The sequence below is a fragment of the Hypanus sabinus genome, chromosome 10 (assembly GCF_030144855.1).
Source record: "Hypanus sabinus isolate sHypSab1 chromosome 10, sHypSab1.hap1, whole genome shotgun sequence".
Classification (NCBI taxonomy): Eukaryota; Metazoa; Chordata; class Chondrichthyes; order Myliobatiformes; family Dasyatidae; genus Hypanus; species Hypanus sabinus.
In genome coordinates, this window is record NC_082715.1 from 26,547,324 (window position 1) to 26,561,943 (window position 14,620).

General features: G+C 43.2%; 1 protein-coding gene across 2 annotated transcripts in view; it reads left to right on the top strand.

The window, feature by feature from the left end:
- The window catches only part of lama2 (laminin, alpha 2), a 364,685-nt gene that overhangs the window by 280,758 nt on the left and 69,307 nt on the right, over positions 1 to 14,620 (top strand). For both annotated transcript variants that reach the window (XM_059981534.1, XM_059981533.1), the window contains exons 34-38: positions 6,310 to 6,408; positions 6,866 to 6,977; positions 7,762 to 7,924; positions 11,795 to 12,005; positions 13,941 to 14,057. In XM_059981534.1, the coding sequence (XP_059837517.1) occupies positions 6,310 to 6,408; positions 6,866 to 6,977; positions 7,762 to 7,924; positions 11,795 to 12,005; positions 13,941 to 14,057 (702 nt within the window). The remainder of the gene's footprint in view (positions 1 to 6,309; positions 6,409 to 6,865; positions 6,978 to 7,761; positions 7,925 to 11,794; positions 12,006 to 13,940; positions 14,058 to 14,620) is intronic.

The window sequence follows — 14,620 nt, forward strand, 5'->3', positions numbered from 1 at the left end:
CTAGTTGTTTTTATGGTTTCAGACAGTATGGCCTCCACAGAGACCTGATCTCAGCATCATAGAGGTTGTCTGGGATTACCTGGAGAGACAGAAGCAAACAAGACGTCCAATGTCTGCAGAAGAACTGTGGCAGGTTCCCCAGGATGCTTGGAGAACCTGCCGCAACCTATCAGCTGATTTTCTTATAAAACTGTGCGTTAGTGTGCCTAAGAAAATTGATGCAGTTTTAAAAGCAAAGTGTGGTCATGCCAAATATTGATTTGATTTAGTTTTTTTTTTACTGTTTACTGTCCTTTATAGTAATTTTTTTGATATTTAGAAACTTTTCATTACTTTTGAAAGCATCTTTGCTTTACAGAATTTTTTTTACATGTGCCTAAGCTTTTTTGCACGGTACTGTAGAACAGGAACCAGCTCTACAGCCCACAAAGTTGTGCTGAACCCAATTATACGAACACTTAAACTAATTGCTTCTGTTCATATCCTTCAATTTTCGTCAGATTTCTGTGCCTATCTAAATGTCTCTCAAATGTACCTAATGTATCTACCTCCACCAATACCCTAGGCAGTGCATTCCATTCACACACTAGGCCATGTTTAAAAAAAAATTGCCCCTCGTATCTCCTTTAAAATTACCGCCCTCTTACCTTAAATGCATGCCCTCTGGTATGGGACATCTGAACCCGGTGGGAGAAAGATATTGCCATCTGCTCTATCTCTGCTTCTCAAAATGTTATAAACCTCTTTCAGATCTCCCCTCAGCCTCCACCACTCCAGAGAAAGCAACCCAAGTTTCTACAACCTCTCATTAAAGCACGTGCCCTCTAATTTAACTAGCATCTAGATAAACTTCTTCTGTATCTTCTCCAAGACCTTGACATCCTCCCTATAATGGGGCAACTAGAACTGTATGAAATTCTCCAGGTGTGGCCTGACTAGAGTTTATAAAGCTGCACATAACTTCCTGACTTTTGAACTCAGTGCCTCAACTAATAAAGGCAAACATGCCACAAGCTGCCTTAACCTCCCTATCAACCTGTGTAGCAACTTTCAGGGAGCTATGATCTTGGACCTCAAGATCCCTCAAAGCTCATCAAAACTGTTCAGGGTCTTGTCCTTAACAATTTACTGTCTCTTAACATTTGACCTACCAATGTGCAACACTTCATATTTGGCCAGGTTAAACTCCATCAGAATTTCTCCATCCATAACTGCAACTAATCTGTATCCTCTGTATTCTTTGCCAGATCTATGCTATCCACATCCACCCATCTGTGTGTTCATCCTGGTTATTTATATACATCAGAAGTGGCCAAGGTTCCAGTACAGATTCCTGCAGAATGCCACTAATCGCAAACCTCCGTCTGCAATACCGCAACTTCTTTCGACCACGACACTCTGTTTTCAATGGGCAAGCCAGTTCAAATGGCTAGTTTACCATGGATCCCATGCACCTTAGCTTCTTGATGAGCCACCCAAAAGGGGCTTTGTCAACTACCTGACTAAAATCCATGTAGACAATATCTCCTGCTTTACCAATGACCCTCATCACCTCGACAATATCAAGTTGGTAAGACATGACTTCCCCAACACAAAACCATGCTGACTCTCCTTAATTAGGCCATAACTTTCCAAATGCTCATAAATCCTAACCCTAAGAATTCCCTCCAGTAACTTCTCGACCACTGACGTGAGACTTACTGGTGTATAGTTTCCAGGATTATCCCTGGTTCCCTTCTTGAGTAATGGAATGACATCAGCTACTCACTACTCGCCTGTGGGTAAAGAGGACAAAAATATGGGTCAAGGGCCCACCAATTTCTTCTCTTGCTTCTTTCAATAACCTGGGGTATATCCCACCAGGTCCTTGGGACTTACCCACATTAGTGCTCTTTAAGATACCCAATATCACCTCCTGCATTACCTCGAAATGCCCTAGCAATCAGTGCTCTGGGCATAAATCTCCCTATCCTTGGTATTCTCTTTCTCCTTGGTAAATACTGATGTAAAGTGCTTATTAAGGATATTGCACAGATCATCTGCATTCAAGTAAATGTCTCCCCCTTTATCCTTGAGTAGTAATACCCTGTCTCTAGTTATCCCCTTGCCCTTGATGTATGTATAGAATGCCTTGGGATTCTCTTTTATCCCACTTGCCAAGGACTTTTCCTGGCCGCTCCTGGCTTTCCTAATTCCCTTCAGTTCTTTCCCGCTGCTTTATAATCCTCAAGTGCTCTGTTTGATTCTAGCTTCCTAAGCTTTACATACATCTTTTTCTTCTTGACTGAATTCATCACTATCCAAGGTTCTCTTAGCTTACCATCCTTGACCTTCCTTCTGTCTGAAACGTAACTGTCCTGTACTTGTGCACCTGACCTTCAAACACCCTCCACATTATGTCCCTCTGAGTGCAGCCATGATGTTGTCTCTGATCAGTAGTGTAACTTCCGCACCTCTATTATCTCCCTCTCTATCTTTTCCAAAACATTGAAACCCCGGCACATAAAGCACCTATCCATATCTCTTCTCTCAACCAACTCGCTGTAATGGCTACAACATCATAGTTCCATGTACTGATCCATGTTCTAAGTACATCACCTTTACCCATAATAGTCCTAGCATTAAAATACTCACACTTCAAATTATCTGTCCCACTATCAATTGCTCCTGCCCGTTTTTACTGGCCCTGCTAGCTACCTTCTCTCCACTTTCTGACCTGGGGCTCTGGTTCCAATCTAGATCAAACTAGTTTAAAACCTCCCGAGTAATACTAGTGAACCTCTCGGCCATTTTATATTGGCTCCCCTCCAGTTTAGGTGCAACCCATCCCTCTTCTACAGGTCACCCCCGACCCAGAAGAGGTTGCAATGATTCAAGAACCTGAAACCCAGCCCCCTGCACCACTTCCTTAGCCACTCATTCATCTGTACTGTCATCCTATTTCTGCCCTGACTAGCAGGTGGCTCCAGCAGTAATCCAGAGATTACTACCTCGGAGAGGTCCTGCTCTTCAGCTTCTTTCCTAACATCCTGTACTCTCTGAATGGGGTCCTATCCCCCTTTCTACCTATGTCATTGGTGCCAATGTGCACCGCAAACTTTGGCTGCCTACCCTCCCCCTTGAATATATTATGTGACCACTCTGAGACATCCTGGACCTTAGTACCTTTGATGCAATCATGCAATCAGGATGCATGTTGCCCTGAACCTTGCACTGAGGTGAACACCCTACTTTCAGTTTATTTTATCAAAATCAGGTAAATCCTGGAGTCTGGGACCAGCTGACAGATTTGGCGGGCGCATTAACGGAATCATCCAAGGATGGTAGTACACTTCTCTGCTCAAAGCCATGTCACCATCGAGATGGGTCTAATGAGGAATATAGGGTAGCAAAAAAGGAGCTTAAGAAAGGACTGGGGAGAGCAAGAAGGGGACATGAGAGCGCCTTGGCGAGTAGGGTAAAGGAAAACCCCAAGGTATTCTTCAATTATGTGAAGAACAAAAGGATGACAGGAGTGAAGGTAGGACCGATTATAGATAAAACTGGGAAGATGTGCCTGGAGGCTGTGGAAGTGACTGAGGTCCTCAATGAATACTTCGGTATTCACCAATGAGAGGGAACTTAATGACGGTGAGGACAATATGAGTGAGGTTGATGTTCTGGAGCATGTTGATATTAAGGGAGAGGAGGTGTTGGAGTTGTTAAAATACATTAGGACGGATAAGTCCCGGGGCCTGACGGAATATTCCCCAGGCTGCTCCACGAGGCAAGGGAAGAGATTGCTGAACCTCTGGCTAGGATCTTTATGTCCTTGTTGTCCACGGGAATGGTACTGGAGGATTGGAGGAAAGCAAATGTTGTCCCCTTGTTCAAAAAAGGTAGTAGGGATAGTCCGGGTAATTATAGACCAATGAGCCTTACGTCTGTGGTGGAAAAGCTGTTGGAAAAGATACTTAGAGGTAGGATCTGTGGGCATTTGGAGAGTCATGGTCTGATCAGGGACAGTCTGCATGGCTTTGTGAAGGGTAGATTGTGCCTAACAAGCCTGATAGAGTTCTTTGAGGAGGTGACCAGGCATATAGATGAGGGTAGTGCAGTAGATGGGATCTACATGGATTTTAGTAAGGCATTTGACAAGGTTCCACACGGTAGGCTTATTCAGAAAGTCAGAAGGCATGGGATCCAGGGAAGTTTGGCCAGGTGGATTTAGAATTTGTTTGCCTGCAGAAGGCAGAGGGTCATGGTGGAGGGAGTACATTCGGATTGGAGGGTTGTGACAAGTGATGTCCCACAAGGATCGGTTCTGGGACCTCTACTTTTCGTGACTTTTATTAATGACCTGGATGTGGGGGTAGAAGGGTGGGTTGGCAAATTTGCAGATAACACAAACGTTGGTGGTAGTGTGGATAGTGTTGAGGATAGTCGAAGATTGCAGAGAGGCATTGACAGGATGCAGAAGTGGGCTGAGAAGTGGCAGATGGAGTTCAACCCGGAGAAGTGTGAGGTGATACACTTTGGAAGGACAAACTCCAAGGCAGAATACAAGTAAATGGCAGGATACTCGGTAGTGTGGAGGAGCAGAGGGATCTGGGGGTACATGTCCACAGATCCCTGAAAGTTGCCTCACAGGTAGATAGGGTAGTTAAGAAAGTTTATGTGGTGTTAGCTTTCATAAGTCGAGGGATAGAGTTTAAGAGTCGCGATGTAATGATGCAGCTCTATAAAACTGTGGTTAGGCCACACTTGGAGTACTGTGTCCAGTTCTGGTTGCCTCACTATAGGAAGGATGTGGAAGCATTGGAAAGGGTACAGAGGAGATTTACCAGGGTGCTGCCTGGTTTAGAGAGTATGCATTATGATCAGAGATTAAGGGAGCTAGGGCTTTACTCTTTGGAGAGAAGGAGGATGAGAGGAGACATGATAGAGGTGTACAAGATATTAAGAGGAATAGACAGAGTGGACAGTCAGCGCCTCTTCCCCAGGGCAGCACTGCTCAATACAAGAGGACATGGCTTTAAGGTAAGGGGAGGGAAGTTCAAGGGGGATATTAGAGGAATGTTTTTACTCAGAGAGTGCTGGGTGCGTGGAATGCACTGTCTGAGTCAGTGGTGGAGGCAGATTTACTAGTGAAATTTAAGAGACTACTAGACAGGTATATGGAGGAATTTAAGGTGGGGGGGTTATATAGGAGTCACGGTTTGAGGGTCGGCACAACATTGTGGGCTGAAGGGCCTGTACTGTGCTTTACTGTTCTATGTATCTATGTATTTGTCATTGAGCTGCATCCCTGGACTCCACATGGAGTTGAATGGTTCAGTACAATCTTACTGGGATTGTCCCACTAGTGCAGGGTGTGCGAGGCCCTGAAATGAGATTCTTGGATGACAGTTTTGCTGGAAGACAGAGCCCAGTCAGTTCATCCAAGGATGGTAGTACACTTCTTTGCTCAAAGCCATGTCACCATCGAGAACTTGAAGTTAACTCGAGGGTAAGCAGGTCAGCCATTTGCAGCTGGACCAGGTAGTTGTAGGTATGTGATGACTGAATGATCGATCCAGCTCAGAATTATTATGCAGTGTGTCATAACTACAGTTAGATGCTCGGTTGGAGGAGCATTACCTCCTAGTCCATCTGGGTACCTTCCAACCTGATGACATGACATCAATTTCTCTAACTTCCAGTAATTTCTACCCCTTCTCCCTTCTATGTTTTTCCATTCTCCTTACCCCCTTCTCTTCTCCTCACCTGCCTATCACCTCCCCCCTCCTCCCTTTTCTCCCATGGTTCACTCTCCTGTCCTGTCAGATTATATCTTCAGCCCTTCACCTTTTCGACTCATCACCTCCTGGCTTCTTATTTCATTCCCCCCCCCCCCCCGCCCTCTTACATTCGCACTTAGTTGGCTTCAATGATCACATCCCTTGTACTTCTTCCCCTTCCTCACCTCCTTATTCTGGTTTTCTCCCCCTTCCTCTCCTCCTTATTCTGGTTTTCTCCCCCTTCCTCTCCAGTCCTGATGAAGGGCCTTGGCCTGAAACATTGACTCTTTGTTCCTTTCTGTACTTGCTCTCTGACCTGCTGAGTACTCCAGCATTTTGTCCGTGTTACTACGGTTACGTGCTTTACAATCGTGTAGAATGAATGTATTGTGCAATTAATCTGACTTCAGTGGAAATTTCAACATGTCCATTAACATCTCATCGATTTCAAACCAGAAGACTGTAATAGAGTTGGTTAGGTAGTTTTAGTACAATGAGTGAACACTATTTGTGCCTTCTGTAATGACTGAACTTGTTCAATTCTCTACAGTATCTAATGTCACCACAGAGAGCTCCTGAAAGACTCCTACAGCTGGCTGATAGTAACCTGGATACCTTGGTAACAGAGATGGATGAGTTACTGAACAGGGTACAGTGAAATATATTAATGTAGACTGAAAACTGAATATTAAGATATAGCTCAAAAATTTAAACTTCTGTTGAAGGAAACCTAATTTCAGCACATATAACTTAATCTGATAAAAGAAGTCAGAGCCGCCTTATTTCAAAGTTTCATTTTTCATAATAAAAATATTGTGACATAAATGTTTCTTTACTGCATCAGTAAACTTTTATTTATATTTCCAAAATACCCTGACCAAATAAAATATTCTTTATAGATTTGTGCCAAGCATACTAAAAATGATGTGTACTAAAAAAGAGTTTAAAAATGAATCAAAGCATTTATTTGCTTCTTAATGTTATAATATTCTGAAGGTTTTATATTTTGCCAAACAAAATGCATTTACAAAATAATATTAATATATTTATTCAGTCTTTCATTGGTAAAGTCATTTTTAACCAAATTATTTTTAAATTAAAATTAGACATCAAAAGTTTCCGCAGATGGTGAGCAAACAGATAAAGACACTGAAAAAACACTGAAACGAGCAACGGAGTTAGAAAAATCCATTAAATCTGTTGTGTTTGCTGCTGAAGGTAGGCATCAATACATTGTATCAGAAAGCTTTCTTCAAATGCTTTAGGCATAATTTTTTTATCTCTTAAATTCTGATGTTATTATATCTTGACATAATATTTGCGAAGACCTACCTCTCTCAGGACTCTAGTATTTGACAATGCATGCCAAGTTAATGCAGTATTCAAAATTACATCCAAACTCCAAGTTGTGTCTCACGTAACAACTTAATATCAGCAAAAACTGTTAGATTGGTAAGATTTTCCTTCTGTTCTTTATTGTCATAGCCACCATTTTATTCCTTCTGAATTTTAGAAGTACTGTATATAAATTCATAAGGAATGGGAGCATCGATTGATAATGTTTGGGTGGTGGGCTGGAAATATGGCTGGGGAGCTAAAGGTGGTGTAAATTGCTCCTTCCCTCTGTTAGCCTGCAGGCCACCCTTGGGCAAGGTGCAGCACCTGTTTAGTCCCCAGACTAGGGTCATGTGAAGCTTTGGGTGTAGGTGGTGGATGGCCGTATGAGCTGTTTGTGCATGTCACAAGTTTTGGTTATTTAGCCACTGATACCAGGCAATCTCTGAAGAGTATTGATAATGGCTGGCATCACCCATCTTGTAAAGACACTGCCAGAAGAAGGCAATGGCAAACCACTTCTGTAGGAAAATTTGCCAAGACCAATCACGGTCATGGAAAGACCATGATCGTCCATGTCATACGAGATAACACATAATGAACAATGTTGGTAGTGTTATGGCTCCTTGCCTTACAGCTAAAAATTGTTTCCCTTTTAATTTCACAGATTTAAAAGACAAAAGTAAAAAGATAAATGAAACCATTAGAATCAGAGATGGGGTTTCAGAGATACATCTACACCACATGCAGAAGGATGTTGAAAGTATGCTGGCAAAGATGCGAGAGCGATCATTTGATATTCATGCAGAAATGGCCGACGACGAACTTGAGTATGTAGCTTTGATCTTTATGTTGTTCTTGTGCGCTTCTCTTTCAGGGAAACACATTATGTCTGGCTCAGCAACAAGCCATTTACCCTGACTTATCCACGTTGATGTTTATTCTTCATTCAATCCTCGTCATCTCTTTACAAAGTGAAATCTGTCTGCGTAAACACCTGTTCTTTTCTTCCTCAGGAGATTGTTCAGCTCCCATCATTCTGATTATTTCTTCCAATAATAGGTTCCACATTCTCAGTTTCATACTCCATTGGGTTCCTCCGTGATGAATTTATTTAAATGGTCTCTTGTAATGTGATTCCATGCACAAGGAAGGAGTTTCTTTTTTGTTACTTTGAAGTATACTATTAAAGCAACCCTCAGTTGCCTTTCCTCAGGAGACAGTCCAGTCTGTTCACTCTTTTCTGATATGTAGTCTCTCATGTATATTGCTATCATCCTTGTAAGTTTTGCCCGTGTTCTGCCTGGATCTTTATAGAATAGCAATGTGAACTATTTTCAGTACTCCAGCAGCAGTTTATTGATATTATGGTATAAATTCAGCATAACATTACTAACTTTTCAATTCTCTTCCTTTAAAAATAAATCCTAATGCTCTGCTTTAAAAATAAATACTACTGTTTGCACTTTGGGGTGTCATGGCAGTGTACCCCAAGTCAAGTCAAGTCACTTTTATTGTCATTTCAACCATAACTGCTGGTACATAATAAATTTTTACATTTTACATAGTAAAAATGAGACAAAGTTTTTTCAGGACCATGGTGTTACATGACATAGTACAAAAACTAGACTAAACTACGTAAAAAAACGACACAGAAAAAAAAACTACACTAGACTACAGACCTACCCAGGACTGCGTAAAGTGCACAAAACAGTGCAGGCATTACAATAAATAATAAACAAGACAATAGGGCAGTAAGGTGTCAGTCCAGGCTCTGGGTATTGAGGAGTCTGATAGCTTGGGGGGAAGAAACTGTTACATAGTCTGGTCATGAGAGCCCAAGGTGAATACAGTGGGATTTATTTTTAAAGGAGTAGCACAGGCTTTTATAACCTTGACATTCCTGTTCTTCAGCTACTGAAAGCGAACTGCGGTCTGGAAGACTCAGATTCACATTTATTTTAAGACATGGACATTGAAACCAGCGCTCCCTTTTATCCATAAACCTGTTTTACTTTTTGAAAGAACTCCTATGAATTGGTCAAAGGGGATTTCCCCTTTATAAAAGATGATGACATTGATTCAGGTTCAGATTTATTTATCATACATACATCAAAATGAACAGTGAAATACGTCATTTGTGTTCCCAACCGATATATCTCGGGACGTGTTTGGGGGCAGCCCGCAGGTGTCTCCACTGCAGTCTGAATTCATCACCAAAGTTAACTTCGGGATATCCTGGGATCCTGACCAAACATGCCCTCAAGAGGGCCTCAACTTTGTCATGGGGTTTGGAGGCTTGCATACCTCAATAACTAGGAGAGCAATATTGGCTGGAGTCAGGGCCTTGTGCTTTGATTTTTGGTAGGGTCACCAGTGGTCCACTGGCCTTCCAGATTCGATGGTTCGGTTCAGGGCTAGCAACTCTGACTGGTCAAAAATAATTTGTCATGGAAACGGCATGCTGCCCTGAACACCAGCGGCATAACAAGCATTTGCTTGATGATGACTAAAGATGGTTGTTGTACATTTGATCCATAGACATACTCACTAACCCAGCTAACCAGAAGTCAAAATCTCATGCCTAGTATCATGCCCAGTCCCAGTGCTACACAGTGGTTAAGCACCATAAATGAATGGCACTTACCCAAACCCAGACTGCTGACTTTTCCTCCAACAAATTCCAAAGCTAAAAAAAGTAGACATGATCTCATTAGCATGCTGACAGAATAGCCAGGGATTGACATTTTCTGTTTGCATGTAGATTGAGCAGCCATTAAGCCAGCCCTCTGTGTACGGCCAACTGGTATCCATTACAGCAGAAAGAGAAGTTTTGGAGGGCTGGACAACAGCCTTCCATCTCACTGCTATTTAAACATTGTACTCACACCTTCTGAAGCCGCAGGTCCACCTCACACCTAAAGAACACAAGAAAATAGCAGGAATAGGTCCCTCAAGCCTGCCCCACGCTTCGGTATGATCATGGCAATCTATACTGTCTTCATCTCCTCTTCAAGTCAAGTTCCCCATGGAAGTTCCCCCATCCAGGAAAACAGAGGAGTGCCCCCCAAAGAATGAATGATAGTTAAATGTTAGAACCCCAAAGTTCCCCCCTGCCCCCCCCACTCCTACTTGTAGGCAGCAGCACAGCAGCGATTGCCTCTCCCCCCACCAGAAAGTAAAAAGCATTGGCACTCACCACCAAGCACTCAAGCATGTGGCAAAGCCACAGCAAAGACACATTTGCAGTACCTCAAAGACTACTCATTCACCTGGTATTCAACACACCAGAGGCACATGCGCTCCCTCGCCCTCTCCCCCTCCCTCTCCTGCTCCCCTCCCCCTGCATCCCTCTCCCTCTCCCCTCCCCCTCCCGCTCCTGCTCCCTCTCCCCCTCTCTCCCCCTCTCTCCCCCTCTCTCCCCCTCTCTCCCCCTCTCTCCCCCTCTCTCCCCCTCTCTCCCCCTCTCTCCCCCTCTCTCCCCCTCTCTCCCCCTCTCTCCCCTCTCTCCCCCTCCCCCTCCCCCTCTTCCCCCTCCCTCTTCCCCCTCCCTCTTCCCCCTCCCTCTTCCCCCTCCCTCTTCCCCCTCCCTCTTCCCCTCCCCCCTCCCTCTTCCCCCTCCCTCTTCCCCCTCCCTCTTCCCCCTCCCTCTTCCCCCTCCCTCTTCCCCCTCCCTCTTCCCCCTCCCTCTTCCCCCTCCCTCTTCCCCCTCCCTCTTCCCCCTCCCTCTTCCCCCTCCCTCTTCCCCCTCTCTCTTCCCCCTCCCTCTTCTCCCTCCCCCCTCCCTCTTCCCCCTCCCTCTTCCCCCTCCCTCTTCCCCCTCCCCCCTCCCTCTTCCCCCTCCCTTTTCCCCCTCCCTCTTCCCCTCCATCTTCCCCCTCCATCTTCCCCCTCCATCTTCCCCCTCCCTTCCCCCTCCCTTCCCCCTCCCTCTTCCCCCTCCCTCTTCCCCCTCCCTCTTCCCCCTCCCTCTTCCCCCTCCCTCTTCCCCCTCCCTCTTCCCCCTCCCTCTTCCCCCTCCCTCTTCCCCCTCCCTCTTCCCCCTCCCTCTTTCCCCCTCCCTCTTTCCCCCTCCATCTTCCCCCTCCCTCTTTCCCCCTCCCTCTCTCCCCCTCCCCTCTCCCTAAGGGAGAAAGAAGCGTCTCTGTTTCATATTACTGACACATTACTTTGCAGCAGTATTTCTTGGTCAGGACTCTCAGGACCAATATTTATTTATTGATTTATTTTAGAGATAGAACACAATGACAGGCTTGTCCAGCTCAATGAGCCCAAACCACCCAATTACACAAATGTGACCAATTCACCTACTAACCTGTACGTCTTTGGACTGTGGGAGAATACCAGAGCATCTAAAGGAGACCCATGTGGTCATGGGGAGAACATACAAACTCCTCACAGAGAGTGGAGGAATTGAATGTCAGTCGTTGGTGCTGTAAAAGCGTTACACTAACTGGTGCACCGCCGTGCCAACCAAAGTGGAAACAGCTTGGAAGGACTGGAATTTCTGACCTCCAGCAGAACAGTCTTTACAGTTGCGGGTGGGGGGGGGGGGGGGATGTGCATGTCCAGAGGCAAGGTTTAGGAAAATCTTATTTTTTGTAGCACAGTTGTCATAATATCATTATAGAACAAGCTCAAGTTGCAATTTGGTCAATTCCTGGTCCTTTTACTAATGCTTCATATGTTTTGGATTTCAGTGCTGCCAATGCACTTATAGGGAAAGTGAAAAGGGTGTTTGGCAATCCCCATAAAACCACTCAGAGGCTTAAGGATGAAGTTATGGACAAAATAGTTGATTACAAAAATAAATTTGATGAAGCCCAGGAACTGTTGAAAGAAGCACGAGCAAAAATTGAAGAGACTGACCGCCTGTCTTCTGTTAATCAAAAGAATATAACTGCACTGGAGGTATAAATTTATTTCAATCTTTTAGATCTACTTGTTCCTAAATTTGTGTACTACTTCTCTTCCTTCACATTCTCTCAGGGTCTACTCTCCTCTCCTATCAGATTCCTCCTTCAGCCCTTGCCCTTTTCAACATACCACCTCCTAGCTTCTGACTTCAACCCACCCTCCCTTATCCTCACACCTTCCCTAAAGCGGAAAGGTTTGACTGGGATCCGGGATCAGCCATGATGAAATGGCAGAGCAGACTCAATGAGTCTCAATGGGTTGAATAGCCTAATTCTGCCCCTATGTCTTCCCCCTCACCTGGCTTCACCTATCACTTGCCATCTTGTACTTCTTTCCCTCCCTCCATTTTCTTATTCTGGCTTCAACTCCCTTCTTTTTCAGTCCTGATAAAAGGTCTCAGCTCAAAATGTCTACTGCTTATTCCTCTCCATAGATACTGACCTGCTGAGTTCCTCTAGCATTTTTTGGGGCGTTGCTCTGGATTTCCAACATCTGCAGAATCTCTTGCCTCCCAATATATTCTTCATTTTGGTCATATTTTATAACCCTTCATGGTTTCTTAATTTATTTCATGCTATCTGCTATGAGAGAAAGTTCTGTGGGTTCCAGTTAATTGGGAAATATCAGGATCAGTACATTTTGGCTGAAGTAAGTAACTGCCCCAATTAACTGAAGTTTCATCAAGATAGTTAAAAATGTGTAAAAAAGAGCTAAAATGTGGTTTAGCTGAGGAACAAATTTTTCATTTAAATGAAATACAGAACAAATTACAACACTACGAATATTATTAGTGTCCTATAAAGCTGTGAATTAGATTGTAATAGTTATCGATGGAGGAATTCATCCAGTGTGTATTTGTGTGAACAAAATCAATGTAGACACCAAGTACACTCCTGAGGTAGACACCTCGAATTATTTTGGCTTGAGTCAAATCTTTTCGTGGCATCTTGGCAAGGGTCTAAAATTTTTTTGAAGTCAAAATAAAGAATAAAGATCATCAGAAGTCACTGTTTTTTAAATTGGTGGCCATCAGCCTACTGGATAACATAATATAAGCACATGCGACTGGGAGAATTTTAAAAAATCTTTGCTCTAAGCATAGTATAGTGTAAAATAGCCACACAAGTGTACACAGCTGATGCTAGTTAGAAATAGTACGACTACAGTCTTTTGTCCCAATTAAGCAGCATAGTGTACCAAATAAAGGAAGAGAATCGCAGAAATTTTCTCGATTAGTTTCTGTTCTTTGAGAGTTGTACCAAATGGCCCAATTAATAGGAATCCACTGTATAGGTCTACATATTCCTCTTTTGACCATTTTGCTAAATACTGACACTTTGATTTAGATTTAAGAAATATTTTAAGGACCTGCTCTTAGATTTCTTGTAATGTCTAAACAATTTGATTTCCTTTGAAAATTAGCAAATGATTTTAGAAGTATTAGCTTTTTACTACTAGTCAAGTGTTAAAAATGGATGGATTCTGAATATTCTATGCTTGGTCCCATTAAACGGAACATTTTCTACAACAGTTGTTCTTTGAGGTAGTGGAGTTGACAGAGGAGTACGGCTGCAACTTCTTGATTCAAGATGATGTATTCCACCTATCAGTTACTGTTAAGGCATCTGTTGTATTTTAAATTTGGTGTTTTGAGGGGACATATACTGATATGTTTTATGATGCAAGGTGAATAAATGTGCTTTCATACAATTTTGCATGCTGGAGGTCTTTGTGTAGTTACTGATGCAAGCTTGACTCCAACTTAACCGCGGCTCCAACTTCCTCGCCCTTGTAACACCCTCAGCTAGAGGCAGTTTTCAGAAAAGCACCTACCATCATGAAATTTATTAATTGTTTTTTTAAAAACGTTCATGATTACTTGGTCATGTTGTGAGAGATTGCTCAGATGTTCTTATTCATTGGATTCAGAAAAGAAAGCAGGAAGTTGAAGAAGGTAAAAAGAATACTGAAGATGTAATTAAGGAAGGCCATGATCTCGTGACTGAAGCCAGTAATCTCCTGGGTGCTATCGCACTGGAACTGGATGTAAGTAAAGAAATTACAAAAATAATGAGAAGTTTCATATCCAGTAAGAGGCAAGCTTACTATTCTTGTTGCCAATTTAAAACAAGTACAGTTTACCTGTAGTGGTACTCCCAGTGGGACTTATCATTTCTCCTCACAATGTAGAAGTGAGCCACTCAATCCAAGAATTTTATCCCATCTCTCAGTGCAGTCCTTTCAATTCCATTCCTCCATGTGCTTTCCTGTAACCAATTTATTCTTAGAACCTAGTTAACGCCCCTCCAGTTTGCCTGAGAACCTTGGGATGTGTGAGGGGAAGTCAATGTGGTAAAGTGCAAGCTCTACACAGACAGTAGTAGAGATCAGGATAGAACCTAGACTGCTGGAGCTCTGAAAGCAATCAAATAAGAATGGATCTTATCAAATCAAATTTAATTATCTTGGAACCATACATGAATACAGCCAAATGAAACAGCATCCCTCTGGATCCAAAATGCAAAGCATACACAGTGCATTTAAAATAGCAAGCAAAAAGCATAGTCACTACAAAAAAAAATGCAAATATATAGCCCAAGTCCCTGAGC